This window comes from Austrofundulus limnaeus, unplaced genomic scaffold, assembly GCF_001266775.1.
Source record: "Austrofundulus limnaeus strain Quisiro unplaced genomic scaffold, Austrofundulus_limnaeus-1.0 Scaffold73, whole genome shotgun sequence".
Classification (NCBI taxonomy): Eukaryota; Metazoa; Chordata; class Actinopteri; order Cyprinodontiformes; family Rivulidae; genus Austrofundulus; species Austrofundulus limnaeus.
In genome coordinates, this window is record NW_013952475.1 from 2,018,747 (window position 1) to 2,035,504 (window position 16,758).

The 16,758-nt window shown below is 40.3% G+C and overlaps 2 protein-coding genes across 5 annotated transcripts in view; one reads left to right on the top strand and one right to left on the bottom strand.

Moving 5' to 3' along the window:
* ndufs7 (NADH:ubiquinone oxidoreductase core subunit S7) overlaps nucleotides 1–16,758 on the top strand; it is a gene marked incomplete in the record, with an annotated part of 57,090 nt that overhangs the window by 27,754 nt on the left and 12,578 nt on the right.
* The window catches only part of kank3 (KN motif and ankyrin repeat domains 3), a 28,848-nt gene that overhangs the window by 3,050 nt on the left and 9,040 nt on the right, over nucleotides 1–16,758 (bottom strand). For 2 of the 4 annotated variants that reach the window (XM_014010823.1, XM_014010820.1), the window contains exons 2-10: nucleotides 9,630–9,690; nucleotides 9,047–9,130; nucleotides 6,695–8,452; nucleotides 5,668–5,761; nucleotides 5,346–5,570; nucleotides 5,163–5,253; nucleotides 3,804–4,023; nucleotides 3,582–3,724; nucleotides 1,495–1,695 (exon numbers count right to left, since the gene is read on the bottom strand). In XM_014010823.1, coding sequence (XP_013866277.1) covers nucleotides 1,495–1,695; nucleotides 3,582–3,724; nucleotides 3,804–4,023; nucleotides 5,163–5,253; nucleotides 5,346–5,570; nucleotides 5,668–5,761; nucleotides 6,695–8,452; nucleotides 9,047–9,083 — 2,769 coding nt within the window. In that variant the 5' untranslated portion in view covers nucleotides 9,084–9,130; nucleotides 9,630–9,690. Of the gene's footprint in view, nucleotides 1–1,494; nucleotides 1,696–3,581; nucleotides 3,725–3,803; nucleotides 4,024–5,162; nucleotides 5,254–5,345; nucleotides 5,571–5,667; nucleotides 5,762–6,694; nucleotides 8,453–9,046; nucleotides 9,131–9,629; nucleotides 9,691–9,871; nucleotides 10,023–10,124; nucleotides 10,408–16,758 lie in introns of those variants that run through there. The other 2 variants (XM_014010822.1, XM_014010821.1) reach the window with 2 other exon arrangements.

Below are 16,758 nucleotides of genomic sequence, written 5' to 3' on the forward strand. Positions count from 1 at the left end.
CACACACACACCCTCCAGCTGTCCAGCTGTGCTGCACTGAAACACAACCCAAATGCTGCCTCCACCAAATGGCCCACTCATTCTGGCACAGATGTGAACACTCAGATGTCTGTCTGCCTGGCTTCTCTTCAAGCATCCAGACAGACCAGTTGACTGTAAAATCACTTTAAGAGTCACAAGGCTGAGCAGAAACAAAACAAGCACACAGTTTGGAGCAAAGGTGGCGATATAAATGTTTTGCTAGACAAAAGCAGTTGCTGCCGATTTGTTTTCGGGTTGTTTTGTGAAGTCTGAACAGAAGGGATGTGGCTTTTTTTTTATTCTTCCCCGGGGACATCAGAGGTTGTGTTTCCTGTATGGAGCACCGATTTGATGACAGTAATCTGGTTGAGGTTCTTCAGAGTTTTAATCACGTCTCTCGTAGCAAGAGAGAATTTTTAAAAAAGTGTGAGGGGGAAACTTTGCTGACTGTAGTTTCCCAAGGCGAGCTGTTTCCTGAACAGATTGGGCTGAATCCCAAACGAGAAAGTTCTCACGCGTTTTTATCCCGCAAAGCCCCGACGATCGGATCGAGGTATTTAGCTCAGAGTAGAAAACCTGAAACCAGCATCTCGCTGGCCTGCAACTGTGACCAGCTGTTCAACTGTTTCGCCAAGGACTCTGAAATATCTCAAGAGGCTCTTTCAAAAAAAAAAAAAAAAAAAAAAAACAGGTCTGCACAGACCAGTCCATCTATGTTCTTTCTGGCTGTTCGTAAATCAAACTGAGCCATGTGCACGTCTCGTTTGGTCACAGAGACTCAAGAATTCAACGAGACGCTAACTCGTCTCCAAAAGAAACAACCCAAGGAGATTCTGGATTCATGTCCAAGTCATTTGGTGAATCGGCAAAAAGTCTTAAAATTAGACATATCGTGGTTTTAAATCCTTCTTTTTCACATTAAATCATTCAGTTGGGGTCTACATAAAGAGGAACTGCAATGCTTTGGTCTGAATTCCTCCTTACTGTAACTCCACAAGCCCCTCTTTCACCTCTTTTCTGAGGTGTGTCTCAGATCAACTCGTTTTGAGGCTGTCTCTTTAAATCCCAAACAAGGCTCTTCCCACCCCGTCCCCCTCCAACTTCCAGACAGGTCCATTCTAGTTTGATAGAGGGGTTTATGACTATAAAGCTTCACAGAAACATATTTACAAATAAATTAAAAGATGTCAACAACAGAAGCCAGAGGAGAATGAGGACAACAAACTGTAGTTGGTAACTCCAAACCTTACTTAGCAGTTTTGTTGCAAATAATTTGATGTAATAGTTCAGAAAATGTCATAGAAAGTAGAGAAAACTGAACCAAACTGAATATAAAGATATCTCCACAGCACCAAGAGACTAAATTCAACTTTTCTGCACTCCTAGAGACTCCAAGTACACAACTAAATGCATTTAATGGCTAAAAAAAGGGATTTGTTTGATATGTGCCCTTTTTAAATGTGAATGCCTTACATTATCCACAATGGAGATGTCACAGCCTGGCTGTTCCAGGAGTAGTTTGACGATCTCAGCACGCCCGTGCTCGCTGGCGCACATCAGGGCTGTGGATCCCTCGTCGTCCTGCACGTTTACGTCGGCGCCGCACTCGAGCAGGGCCCGCACCATCTCCTGCCGCCCGTGGCTAACCGCTAACATCAAGGCTGTCTGACCTGCCTGCAAGAGGAAGACAGATTTTGATTTTAATTTTTTTAAAGCTGTTATTTGAGAATGTAAACGTTACATACAAGACTAAATAAGTATTTACTTAAACTAAAAAAAAAATCCTTCAAAATACCATCTTTCACAGTAAACACGCCTTGTCCTTTTTTCTGAGCACAAACTGTTAAATCTGAGTTTTTTTTTATTCGTTTTCTGCAATTAACCAAAGCCATAGCTTTTTCACCCTGGATGTTTCAGTGATCAATCACTGTCTAGTTGTAGAGTAAATCGAATTTCTGACTTCATATTCAGTTTTATTCAAGTATTTATATACTTTATGCATATATATATATATATATATTATATCACACACACACACACACACACACACACACACACACACACACACACACACACACACACACACACACACACACCTGTGTAGGAATAATGCTCTTTTTAAACAGACTCTAATGCCTAATTGTAATCTAGGTCAATAAATTTATATTAAAATTGGTGTTTAGTAGATTATTTCTTTGCTGTAACAGTGCTTATTGGAAATAAATCTTATTTCTATCACCTGGCTGGCAGCACCTGGAGGTACCAGAAGCTCAAAATAAGTGTCAGTAGCAGCAGAATACGCTGTTTGGCAGAGAAGATATGGCAAAATTTTCATGTGCGCAACCCACATACTCGGCTCTACTGCTCATCCCACAAATGCACGTTCTTTACCAAGTGGCACAGTTCAAAAGGGAAATAAACAGGCTTTCCAACGGTATAAGTTTTATTGCCAAGATGCACTGTTACAACAAAGAAAAAAATCTACCAAACACAAATGTCCTTATTTTTTTGTGTCAAGTATAAAGTCCCACAAAAGCCATCTTTACATCTCCAAAATCATTTTTATTATTTATTTAGTACCTAGATGGTTCATAAATTAATGAATTTAAAATGTTGCACCACGTGTAATGCTTTACAAAAAAAAACTTTTAAAGTTTTTACAAGTTTGTGCGCAAGGCGTCTGTGTTCCAGAGCTAAACTTAACACAAAGCAGCAGACAATGGTGCAGTTTTAATTCCAGACCCTAAATTGCATTGCGTGCCACATGTTTTATTCCCTGCAGCAACAATAACAAGCACCAGTAATTGGATTTATAGAGAGTGATGCCATAAATTCAGTCCCATGACTTGGCTCTGAGTGAAGCAGTCAGGCGCCACATAATGCTACACAAACCTGATTAAATCAACTAGAGATAAACCACTTGRAAAAAATCTGCAAATTCTACACATTTATCTAATACAGACCCAAACTTTAACAATTATTCAAGTTTGTACATAACTGCATTTGACATCATATCTTCCAAATCTTTTATATTCATTTATCAAGGGTAATATTTCTTGGTAAAACTAGCTAAAAAAGGGCTTAAGTAGCCAATCACATGCTTGTCAGAAAGAAAATCGAACCAAAATGATAAGCACAACAAAAACCAGTACTGGCTAAATGTCAACAGTGACGTAAATGGTGCTAATCATTGATGCAGGATCGTTATTAGCCAAAGGCCAAATAATGGAAAAAGTCAACTTGACAACTCAGAGAAAAAGGCTTCCATTAATGTTAATTATTCTAAAAGCAAAGGCAGATAGATGTCAATTGCTCTAATCTGGGAAAAAGCTCTGCTGCTTTATTTATTTTAATCCAACAAGTCGTGTTTGTTCATAAAGTCAAGTAGTTTAAAAAAAGCTATTATTAGATTTCTGCTTGTTTTGAACCAAGTTTGCCTTGTTTAACTCTATTAAAACAATCATGGAAAAGCTCCTGGTTGTAATTAGGAGGTTTAAAACCACGTGAGCAATGTTTTTGGTTATAAGAGGTTTCTGATGAACAACAGGAACATACTGTACCTGGCTGGCCTTGGCGTTGACATTCCCCTGACTGAAGAGCTTCTTGACCACAGCCATGTCGTCTTCTTCCTTCACAGTTGAGAGAGCGGCCAGCATGATGGCCGTGTAGCCCGCTTTGTTCTGCTTGTCCACGCAGCACATACCTGCAACCATCAGAAATTTGCTAGGGTTGATTTGAGTACAAGAGTTAATTCTCTGCACACTGGTGTGCCGCCCTCTGACCTGTGTCCAACAGCAGTTTGACCACTCCAAAGTTGGAGTGGGAGACGCTGTAGTGAAGAGCTGTGTTGCCGTTTCCGTCCGTCATGTTGACCACGTGCTCCAGGAGCACTGACGACACCTCGGAGAACGCCATCAGGTAGTCGGAGACCCGCGACTGCTGAGCCATCTTCGCACTGGAGATCCGGAACCACTCGAGCTGGACAGTGTGAGTGCTGGACAACTGAAGATGAGGTGTAAAATTACACACTGGAAACATTAAAAGGTAGTAAAAACCAGGGCTGTCTAGTGAAAAGAATTTGGTGATATGATACAACATATCATGATATGATACACCATGATATATTGTATATTGCCATTTTATTCTTTAAAAGATTCTCATTTTAAAAAAACTCAATATGAAGAGCACATAATGCATTACATGCAGAAAATCTGATTCAATTCAGTTTATTTGTATGTAATCAGAACAATGAACAACAGTGAAAAGTGTGTTCGTATGTCACATTTCTTCTTGCAACAGCCAATTGGCGAACTAACTGCTACCAACTAGTGGTCGGAGGCTAAAATACAACACAAAAATTAAGCTCTGGCATGAAAGTTTACATTTTAAGCCTTAATTAAAAATTGCTACAGTGCTTTTGAGAATTGATACTGTGTCAGGAAAAGAAGTATCGCAATATTTCAGAGTATCTGTTTCCTTACTTACACCCAGTGGTGGGCAACACTAATCTAAATATTAGTTGCACTAACCCTAAGGCACTAACTCAAACTTTTAGGTCCCCTAATTCTAAAGCACTACTATAATCCAGTTGACACATGAAACATTCTTCAGGCAACATGAGACTTTATTTACTGTGCAGTATATTGTCATTTAGAGCTTTTGGCGGGACAAATGGGAGTCACCTGCAGGCCACATTTGGCACGTGGGCCTTGAGTTTGATATATGACTTTGTAGATAAGTGACACACATATGAACAAAATGTCTGACAGCTTTCACCCTCAACTGTGAACAATAATGTTTATCATTAACATTTAAAGACCTCAGTTAGTGCTTCTAAATTTAGTCCAAAAATTTAGCAAGTTCCAATCCACTAATGATTTTAAAAAATAGCAAAAGCCCTAAAGCACTAATCAAGAAATTCGTTCCCCTATTAGGGTTTTAGTGCTTTAGGGGAACTGTGCCCACCACTGCTTACACCTCTAGTAAAAACTTTACCTTGTATTCAAAGTCAAACTGTTATTATTAGGCTGACAGGTCCCTGACATGACATGAAAATGCTGATGGATACTTTATGGTATTGCAGAGTTGAAATGGTATTTTAATACTATCGTAGTTGTAAACGAAAACATGCAGGGACGCACCACTTCTTTACTCTTCAGTGTTTCAACATCGTCGTTCAAGTGATTCTTCAGAATCAGGCAGGCTTCGCGCATTTTGGAGCTGAACTCAAACCTGCGACCAAAACCAGCAGAGTTTACTGTCGCCTGAATTAAAATCTTGTTTGGATATTTGCATCATAAAGCTAAAGTGAAAAGTAAACCTACTTTTCTTTCACAGCGTCAGATGAATACGTCGCAGCTCTCAGCGTTTCCTCGTCGGTGTCGCTCTCGTCCAGGTTGACGTTTCTCTCCTCCTCTGAGGTCTCCTCCTCCAGCGCTGCCTCGTCTTCTTCTGTGCTGCACTCGTCTACACTTTCTCCAGAAGAGCTCACGGCTTCTTCATCCTCATCCTCCTCTTCTTCCTCTTCTTCACTAGACGTAGATTCATATCTGAAAGAGGCAAGAAAGTGTTATAGTTTTTTTTTTTACTTTGTCGCTTCTTATTTTATTTTTGCCTCAAAATAGGATTTTTGCTGACATCACTTACCCTCCATTTAAAATGCCAACAAACTGCAGGCTCTTCTTGCGGTTCTCGCTCGAGCTACTCCCATCCTTCCTCTTCATGATTGATTTCAGCATACCTGTCAGCGTGAAGGAGACGACCAAGTCAAACAATCCAACATCAAAAACACACACCTCAAACACAACCAGTCATAACAGTTTGTTGCTTGAGCTGATGAAATGCAAATATTTTTAAATTACTGTTTTTAGGTATGTCAAAATAATCATTTGCAAAAACAAAACTTATAGGTTTGGAAATATTTCAATCAAATCAGTGAAAAGACCCTAAAAGTGCCAGAGTTACTGAGCTGAAAGGGATTTATGAAAGACAAATAGCAAAGCCTTTTATTTATTTATTTTTTTCAATTTAGTCATTACTTAAGCTATTTCTTGTTTTTCTAATGCAGGCTAAAGTGCTCAATTTATTTTGGGGTGCAAGTGAAACGAATGAAAGAAATTGAGCATATCATGAAACTTGAATAACCAACACCTGCTGTCAAAATAGATTTACTTAAATTGGTTTTCTATAAACCTATCAGTAGTGGGAATACACTTTACAGTTTCTCCAAAAAGTAAATAAAAAGTCACCTCCAAAATGCTGGTTATCGTAACATTGAAGTTTCAAAATATGTGTTGTATGTTTCCTCAGGGTTCCCACAGATCCTTAAAGTCTTAAAAGGCATTGAATTCATCAGTCCAAACATATAGAATGTCTTAAATCAATATTTCAGAGTCTTAACAATGTTAACACATTGTAAGTGGGGTGACTGCAATTAGTTTAAAACATTAAAATAATTGGTAACATTTATTTATTTTTTAATAATTTACTTAATGCTTCTCACATCTAGTTGTTTTGTGTTAAAATCAACATTTGGGTAAAACTGTCGCTGTTTATTTTCCATTTGTGTTTATTGTGAAGTTGGTGTTAAATTTAATTTCGAGTGACATTAAAGAGGTCTTAAAAAGTCTGGAMGAACCCTTTTCCTGACCTTAAAAAAAAATACGGAACTGACCCGTCTTGCTGGCCGTGGTTTCCTCTTCCTGGTCTCCCAGTTGTTTCCCCTCTGCACTGATCACCTCTTCTTCTGGTGAAACCTTGTACTCAGCGATAGTTATCTGTCTTTTCTTTGGCACGGTAACTTTCTGCTCCTCAGACTTTTCATCCGTCAACTTCTCCCATTGACACCCAACACTGACCCGTTCAACAGGTGCTGGTTCTGTCTCTACAGCAGCATCGGTCTGGGTGCCCTGTTCGTTTTGACCTGCTGCTTCCCCAACACAGGCATCCATCATCTCTGGACGGCACATAGTTGCAGTATGCTTTAACGCAGAAGTTATTGTCTCTACTTGGGCGTTTTTCACGTCAGGTTTGGAAAGAGTTCCCTTGTCAAATGTGACTTTGGAAGTTTTTTCATCCATCTGGGCCCGAAGGACTCCAAGGTCTTTGTCAGCTTCGATCAAACGATCTTCTAGAGCTGCGATGGACTCTTGCTGGAATTTAATGGTGTCCTGTAGGGTGTCCATCTCCCGCTGCGCCTCTGTGCTCAGCCCGAGTAGCGACTCCATGACCCAAACCTCAGCCTCCTCCGTCTCCGCTCTGGCCTGTACCCCCTGTTCATGAACTGCAGGGCCCTCTGTTTCTGTGCATTTCTCACTCGTTCTCACTTCAGTGCACACAGCTTCATCTTTCATGCCATGGCTGTGGTAGAAAACAACAGAAGCCATGGGAACGTCTTCTCCGACGGCTACTGATTTCTTTAAAACTGCTTTTTCTGGGGCGCTCATGGAAACTTTTGATGCTGTTTGGGGAGATTTCTGTTCCTTCCCCTCAAACTTCTCTGTCAGTCTTTTCAGCTCTCCAGGTTTTACAAGACCTTTGTGTCTGGTCGGTGACGTCAGTTGGCTGTGGTCAGGTTGGAGGGTCTCTGTAGTTTGAGTCGAAGAGTCTGCAGACTGATGCTTCTGTATGGAAACCTCCACTGCTACCTTCTTCTCCTCCAAAGCCAACAGCAGCATGTCTTTTTCTGCACGAAGCTTAGCCACCTCTTTCTCAAGTGCAGGAACACCCTTTACCCGTTCTTCCATCTCCTTCAGCTGCTTCAAGGCTGTAGCCATCTGCTCTCTAACCGTCTGCAGCTGGCTGGGTGGGATTGGGGTCACTGTGGTGCCGGCAGCTGGAGTGCTGCGCCCGGAGGTCTGAGGACTGGGTTTAGTCCAGCTACTCTGCAGAGGCTGATTGGATGTAGAGAGCGTGAGCTGTTTGGGAGGATCTGCCAGCTGGAGGCGCCCACCGTTCTGATGGGTTTGCTCCTGCTGTAGCCGCCGGCTGGTTTCCAGAAGAGTCCGCTCAACCCTTGGGTTGCGTTGCGGTGGAGGTGGTGGCACTTTGGCCCCAGCGGACAGGGGAGGAATACTGAGGAGAGTTACAGGGGAATAGGAGAGTCCTTCACAGGGGGCTGAGCCAAGGCGATTACGTGGCGGCGCCGGCGGAGGAACTCTGCCATCTTCGCTGACGGGGGATGAAAGCGATTCTGTGGATGTCCATCCACTGGTACGGCCCCCAGCACTCGGACTCCTCTGGGAAAGTCTTAATCCCCGTCCAGGTCGTCTGGAGCTTACAGGCGCCCGGCGAAGGTTGTGCCCACTTTCGATCTCTTCTACATATTTAAGGAAGTCCAGGTCCAGCTGGAACCCATAAGGAGTCTGAACAGAGTAGGAGGCGGACTGATCGGCCTCTTCTGGACTGGAATAAATGAACGCAGAGCCTAAATCTGAAAATAAAAGGCCAGGTTACTTTGTTAAAATTCTGTGGAATTACAATTTTAAACAAATTGTTGTTACATTGTCAGTCTATTCAGTCTTTACAGAACTGTGTAGGAATAATTGTAATTGTAATCTAGAAAGGTATAATAAATTTTTACATTATCATGTCACAAATATACTTGGCAGAAAAAGTATGAAATTTAGTGTTTGGTAGATTATTTCTTTGTTGTAACGATGCTTCTTGGCAATAAAATCTTATACCGTTGGAAAGTCTGCTAATTTGCCTTTTAAATGGTGCCACATTTGTAAGGAACATGCAATCGTGGGCTGAGCAGTAGAGCTGAGTATGTGTGTTGTGCACATGAAAAATTTACCAAATCTTCTCTGCCAAACAGCCTGTTTTGCTGTTGCTGTTGACTTGTTTTGAGTTTCTGGAACCCTCAGGTGCTGCCAATCACATGTCCGGTATAAGATTTATTGCCAAGAAGCATCGTTACAACAAATAAATCATCTACCAAACACTAATTTCCTTACTTTTTCTGCCAAGTTTATCTAAACTGCACAGAGACACACATTTATATATTAAAGTTGTAGCTTCTTACCAGGCATTTTTGGATTAACTTGCACTGATTGGGTCATTTTTCCAGGTCCTCACCCTCCTCCCACAACTTTAAAAAGGGTCTGGGCTAAAATGAAATAAAAAAAAAAAAACATAATTCATTTGTTATGGTTTAGCTAAGGAGTAAATAAACTTTAAAATATTGCACCATGCATGGTTGACCAAATTATTGACTGAAACTAAATACTGAAGTTGGATGTAGATGCTTTTGCACAGAAATTGTAAACAAAGATCGGGGGGCCTGAAAAAACATTTTTATGGCTCATTAGCTTCTGACAGTATTGACTTGATTAAAAAAGAAGGAATACGCCTTTTTCAGAAGGATTATAGCATCCCATATTTATTTTTCCACACTAACTGTTCTAGCAACACCACCAGTGAACCATTTCTTTACACTGAGAAAAACTTGATTCACTGCACAACAACACCAGCACAGCTTCTTAGTTGGATTATTTGCTTCCGGAAAGTAGGAAAGTCAACACTTATTAGTCACAGAAAATGGCATATATTGACAATGATTATATAAATAAAAAAAGGTTAAGTGACTTAAAACTATTGACGTTTACCTCCTTCAGCCACTTAGTGAGAGATTCAAGCAGCTGGAGCTCCTTCCTGCTTCACTCAGCCCTGTGAAATAAAAACATACCAACGTAAGAATTATAAAAACACACAGCTGTCACAATACTGATGTACACTGTTCCAGTGTCGTTTAAGAAAATCCATAATTTACACAAGTATGGATGGATTTATTAATTTTGCAGATTTTTTTTATTGTATGTAAAAACATGTAGAGTTTCAGATACACCACCTGGTACTCGCACTCTAAACCTCAGATGCATACAGCGCATTATTTAGTTTCAAACATACACGTGTTTCTCAGCAGCCTGGAGCACATTCCTAACATATGCTGTTGAAACACGCCAGTCGTCCTTCCTTGTAGCTCGCTGACTACTGATAACCTGTAAACACATACATCACCTGTCAGCTCAGACTACAGCTTAACRCACTTTTACTGTCAAAGAAAATCACACAATCATTCATACAGAGAAGAAATCTAATACCTGAATCCGAGCTATGAGCAATTAGAAGCGACTTGTTCTTAAGAATACGAGATATTCCCGCTAAACAGCCAGAGAAGTTTGTTTCTTTTCAATCTGATAGCACGGCGTCTGCTTTGTGTCTTCTTATCAACCGGGGCTCTGTTTCTCCTCAGGGTTCAGTCAGTTTTCACCCACAGCACTCCGACCAATCAGGGTCCAGCTTTAGAAAAACCTCTCGAAGCCGTGGCCTCAGTCAAACCCGAGACGAGTCATTTCTCTTTGGTTTTCTGGAGAATCAAAGACATCGTCTGCATAGTTTACAAACAAGTTCCGTGGTTCTCTTAAAGTTTAACACACGTTTTTTTGATGACATTTAATTGTAGAGCCGAATGTAGTTTCAAGAGGTTTTTCAGAAACTTGGGAGCGTAATTTGATTCAGTTCAACTGAACACTGTGGAGATGGAGTAAAGTCCTGAAAAATACATGATGACCTTGTTACTGCTGTCAACTTAGCTTTTTTATTGATTGTTGCTTTTATACCAGCTCATGGATCGTGAATAGTAGTGGAGTTGTTTCATTAAAATGATTATCAAACATCTTAAAAGATGAACGTCTTTTTAAACCTTTCAACTCTTTTGTTTGTTTAGAACAGGGGTCTGCAACATGCGGCTCTGGGGTCACATTTGGCTCTTTGGTCCCTCTGCAGTGGCTCTTTGAAAATATGACCAAACATAACAGAACACATTTTTTTGGTTTTTATACTCACAACAGAAATCAATTTGTATGCAAACATGTGATCAATACTAATACAAAAAGTAAAACATGTTGATTAGCTCATGCTAGTCTGTTTACTTAAATAATCCAACTTCGTTCTATGATCTTTCTCTAAAATTCATCAGGGTTACTTTTAAAGACCTTTAAGATTACATGATAATAAGAAATAGAAAAAAATATGCCTGCATAGTTATGTTGTATTAATTTTTGTGAAATTCAGTAAAAACTATATACAATATTTTTCTTGTTTACATGAATATGGTCTTTTCTTTTGTCCTCAAGTGTAAAAATAATAAGAAATATTAATATTCACAGCATATTTTTTTAGTTTTATAATGTCACCCCCAATGGCCATAAAGGCTCCTGAAAAGGCCTCAAAAAGGCCCACGGACCACCAGTTGATAATCACAGTTGTAGCTCGTTTTGCAGCTCTGGACACATTTTATTTGAGAGCCAAAGAGCAGAAATGGCTCTTTTGATCATAAAGGTTGCAGACCCCTAAAATAAATTCTGTTTTCTAACATTAGTGAGACCGATTTTGTTCTTTTCGCGCAGATTGATGATCGAATGCTGAGATTTATCCATAACTCTGGGGATTTTCATTGCAGTTTTCTTGACCAATGATTATCACTACCACAATAATTAAGTCTCGTCCTTTTCTCACCATGCGTTTCTTTATTTTTCAAATATCTTGTCTCTTCCCCCCTAATTTCTCTCCTCTCGGCTTCACTTCTCACCCAAAACTTCCCTCAAAACACTCTCATACACGCATCTGCCTCTGCTCTTCTCCAATGTTGTTGTTTTTCCCCTGATTCGATGACGGCAAATTACAGGCTACACGGAGAAGTAGCATTCCTTTCCTCCAAAACCCCCACCCCCTACCCCCCTGGTCCTGACCAGCTGAGAGCCACGCTGCTGAGTCTCTGACACACAAACACCAACAGACAGACCACTTCTCATAATCACACTCACACAAACCAAAACACATTTACAAAAACTGCCATGAAGACAGTCTGAGAAGAGTACCAACTCTAAAGTTACACAAATATTTTTTTTTTGAAAATGGACATATTCTTCAGAAAAATAAACAATAACGTTTCAAATATTATCAATACACGACACAATAATTTTAACATTTTACTTTATTTTAGTAACATACGAAAGCTGCAGGACGAGTTGGGTTTTAATCAAGGCTTTATTGTTTTACTCAATCACTTTCTTGTTCCCGTTTTTCAACTCTTTTATAACTGAATAGTTCAAATAATCTTTAGCTAGCAGAAAACAAGGTGAAAAGATGTCTTAAATGCTCACGCTGAAATGTGATTTACTTTATTCTTGAATAAAATGTAATTAAAAGGTTTGTGAAAACGTTTTCCCTTTTATTCAAAGTGCTCTTTAGTTTTAAGTAAGTAATAATTAGTGAAACATAGATCTACATGTTCAGATTTCAGGTAATTATTTCCTTCCTTTAATTTTAACCTTTTATTTAACTTGGCAAATCCCACTGAGATAGTAGTTTTTTTCAAGGAAAGCCTGAGCCTGAAACTTACAATTAACCTCAACCTGCGGGTGCTTTATAACAAACTGTTTTAACATACAAAAGTGACATTTGCTGTAGTTTTAGCTACACAAATTAGGCGTTTTGGGGTTTAGGATTAGTTAACCATAATGAAATTAATGGGTAAATAAAGCATCTGTCAATTGATTTAATTGTTTTAGCTATAATTTCTGAGATTGGGGGAAAACTCAGTACCTCAGGAGCTAACAGGAGACATTATTAAACTGAGTGTGAGCTTCTGAAATCTCTTTTCTGTGCACAAAAAATCAACTTATTCATTCAGTAAAGATTGATTGCCAACAAGCCTCTCATTCAAAGTGAGATCGATTAGAAGAATTAGTCTATGCTGTTTAGAAGAGTGCGACTGGATCTGGATGTGAGTGTTTAACAGAGAAGCTCCGGCTACAACTTCAACAAAAACCTGCTTATTGTTTCTGTCAAATGGATCTCTGAGCCCTTATTTTGACACAATTTCCATAAAAATGACTTGAAGGACTTCTGAGGTTAAAGGTGCCCCTCCTCCACCAGCAGCAAAACAAGGGGAGTACAGAACAAATTAGTATTCAAGTATTTTTCCCCTTCAGGCTGGTGGGAAACTTGTGATGCCTTGAGCAAAAGTTTTCTGTCGTCCCGGCACAGAAACTCAGATGTGTCATTAATAAAGAAAACTTTGGTTTGTTCTGCTTTCACTTGGATTCATGGAAGAGGAAATGTTGTGTTGGTACAAGGATCGGGGCCATGTTTTGGAACGGTGACCTCATCCCCAACGCCACCCTTTCCCCCGAGAAGAGGAGCCAAATAAGAGAGCGGGAGAAAGGGACACTCAATCTGACTGACAAAGAGAGGGAGTGGACATCCTCTGCCTGACAGAAACTTTTCACAATTTGACTATTTTATGAGAAGAAGAAAAAATCCATTCAGGAATCCTTTCACAGAATTAGAAACCATGAAGACGCCTCCGAGCATAAATGCATACCATTCTGTCATTCATTCAAACTTCTCACCACTGTAGAATTTAACTGTTTCAAGTCCCCTGAATATTACCTTCACAGTTATTCTAACATTAATTCACACTTATGCAACCTAAGTACATTTCTGACATCATCAAAACTTCTGTCCACACATGCAAATAAATGATTCAGTAGGCATCATTACATAATAAAAACTATGCATCACTGTTTTACATGGCAGCGTTTCACATTGGTTGTGTCTCAATTCAGAGGCCAAGTCCTTCAAAGTTAGCATTTGTTGGCTGCTTAAGTCACCACCCCGCGCCGAAGGCTTTATGAACTCGTGAGCTCCTTCTCATGTGGCGGACGAAAATGAAGGCTGCATCTGAATGTCCTTCCAAACCGAGGATATACCAGCATTTATAGGGCGGGGTCTAGGTAGGCTGCAGCCCCTGAATTGAGACTCACACAGCTGTTAAGCTGCAAAYCATCCAACATGGCTGCCCCCAAATGCGTGTTACAAGTAAATATCAACGTCAGTAGTCTATATGCCACGGCCATTGATGACGTATTTCCGTTAAAATTCCTGCCACGCACATCCCTTCCACTTCCTGCTTACTGCCTTCATTTTTAGTGTTAGCTGCTGGTACTAGTCCGTGAAAAAGTCACAAAAGTTAAAGCATCTGTGATCTACTGGTATAAAACGTGAGTTCTGTTGTGTGCCGTTGTGTCCACTAACCAGCAGGTACGATAGAGTAGTTAGTTTTTCTCCATTTTCCTCTTGATGAGGAGGAAAGGTGACAGCAGAGGATCATAGCATTACAGGGAAAATTTAGCTATAAAAGCTCATGCTCGCATTTGTAATTGACATTTCTAACCTGAGGATATTCAAGAGTCAGCATCAGAAATGAGAAGACGGAGGTTACAAAAGGGAGATGTACATTTATCCCCCTTTACTGCCAAGACGAGAGAGGAAAGACCACCTCACAGCTAGGAGGGAGCTAACAGAGCAGCCGGTACAAAGGTAGGTGTGCGTGTGTGCGCGCACATTTGTGTTGCAGAGTATGAAATTTTTTAGGCAACTTTTTCACGAGTTTTATGCAAAAGTAAAAACTTGTTAGAGTGTATACCCGAGCGCCGAGCACCCCCCCCCCCCCCCCCCCCCCCCCCCCCCCCCCACCCCACGAGTACCGAGAGCAGCAAATCGTTACATTTTCAGTTCACTAACTCGGGGAAAACGATCCAAACCATGCAAGTAGCCCATCAATTTAAAGCCTAGACTCTGCTCTTACCAAAAATATGTGTCACAGCTCTACGTGAAAAATTCACAGAACAAGTAGCCAAAGAATAGCGAAAAAGGCTAAATTCTGAAACCACAAACAAGAACGTCTTTCCTTTGTTTTTATGGCTTTAATCCACTTTTGAGTGATTTTTTCCCCCCACTTGGCTGGACCTGTACGTGTCCTGTGTTAATGTTGGTACATGTAATATGCTAATTCTGTACTGAGTCGTTGTTGAGTGAAAAAATCTTTTGCTAACACAGTATTGCTTGCGAACTGGAAGACCGGTGCGTGGCAAAAGAATGCGGAAGTGCTAGAATCGGAAGTCCGTGGCATATAGGCTATTACAGTCTGCTGAACTCGACAGCCCAGCAACAATGAAGACGAAAAGGCGGGTCTGGACAAATGGTCGATCTCATCGAGTTTCTACTATTAACTACAAACACAAATAATTAAAGCCATAGTGTTGTATGACTGAACACTAAAACAAGTAAAACTTAAGGGTATATAAAATAAGTTTATACAAATGCAATTAAATGCTTCGGTAGAGCTTTAACTCTTTAATTGCAAAGAAATTAAGTTTTGACTTGAACCAAAGTTTTCTACAGGTGAGACTTCCTTCAAGTCTTTACCCTCATGAGGACTTTAAGGCTCACATTAAATGAACGCACGGACAGGAGGGCCTCTCTGCTGGGATAAATCTGCAGTTTCCTAAAAGGAAGTCTCCTACTCCCCTAATAAATCCCCCGCACCACACACACACTGCACCCTGTGAGAGACCTCCCATTGTCTCCCAGTAGGAACTGGGGGGAGAGGAGGGTCCTGCCAGGAAAGCCATCGGTCCGTCCTGAAAGCTGCTTCCTGAAGGCAGCAGGAAAACAGAGGAAGAGACTAGCAAGAACTGAGGACTGAATAAATACCCAAACACACACTCAGGCATCCTGCAGACAAAAAAACGTCCGACATCACACTGCACTTAGGTAACCTGTTGTAACGTTAGGTGAGAATACACGTGTTTTATCACCTCTACGCACTGCTGCACATTTCAGTCACCCATCCCTTCATTAGAAACTTAGCAAAAACACCTTGTTAATCTCGCTGCATGCAGAAAAATAAGTTTTCATCACAGTCAGGATGACTTCAAACATTATATGCATCCTGACATCCCGCCCACTTCCTTTAGCAAACAATCAGCCTCATTCAGTCTTCACAACGAGGCTTTATGCCTCTTAAGTGGCTACGCTATTTTTCTAGTTTTGTGAGGCCTCGTTGTTTTCTCCAAATCAGCCCCCCCAACTCACATTAGACCGTGTTCAGGTTCAAAATGTCACAAAGTGAATTCAACAAAGTCAGAGAGGGAAATAACAACACTGAGAGCTTCGAGATAAAGAGGACGCTTTTGGCGTTCTTCATTTAGTAGCTGCTCAAAATGATTTGAAGGCCTTGTCACACTAGACAACTTATGAAACATTTTATGTCTAAATTGCTAATAAAAGTTGTATATTTGATCAATTTGTTCGAATTACATTATGTACAYGCCAAAAAGAAGCTTCTTGTGGATTTTTTTCAATTCCATCTTCAATGTAGACGTCTTTAAAATGTTCATAAGTTGGCATAAGTTGTCTAGTGTGACAGGGCCTTTAGAATAAAAGTAGGCCACTTTCAGAACAGCTACGTTCTTATTGGAAAATCTCACTCCCTCCCCACTTCTGTGACATTTCTTCATAATGTGATTTGGAAAAAGTACATCAGTTTGTGCCTTTTCACCAAATCTCAGAATAAATACTCAAAAAACCACTTAAAWATGAGGACAGTGCTGTAAGGAAATGTCAATAAGATGAGCTAAATGACCCTGAAGCTGCTTGCTTGCAATCAGATCAGTCAGGGTGCATGCTAGTAGGCCAAAGATGCATCTTTAATCCCACAATAATCCAGTTTTCAAAGACTCAGCTGAGTTCACATGTACAACATGTTGTTTGCATGATGTTTTGTTTCTCCTTCACCTTTTCCTTATGGGTGTCTCTGGTACCCGCCAGGCTGACATTGTAAATAAGAAGTTCTTAATGTTTTGCCTGGTTAAATAAAGGTTAAAT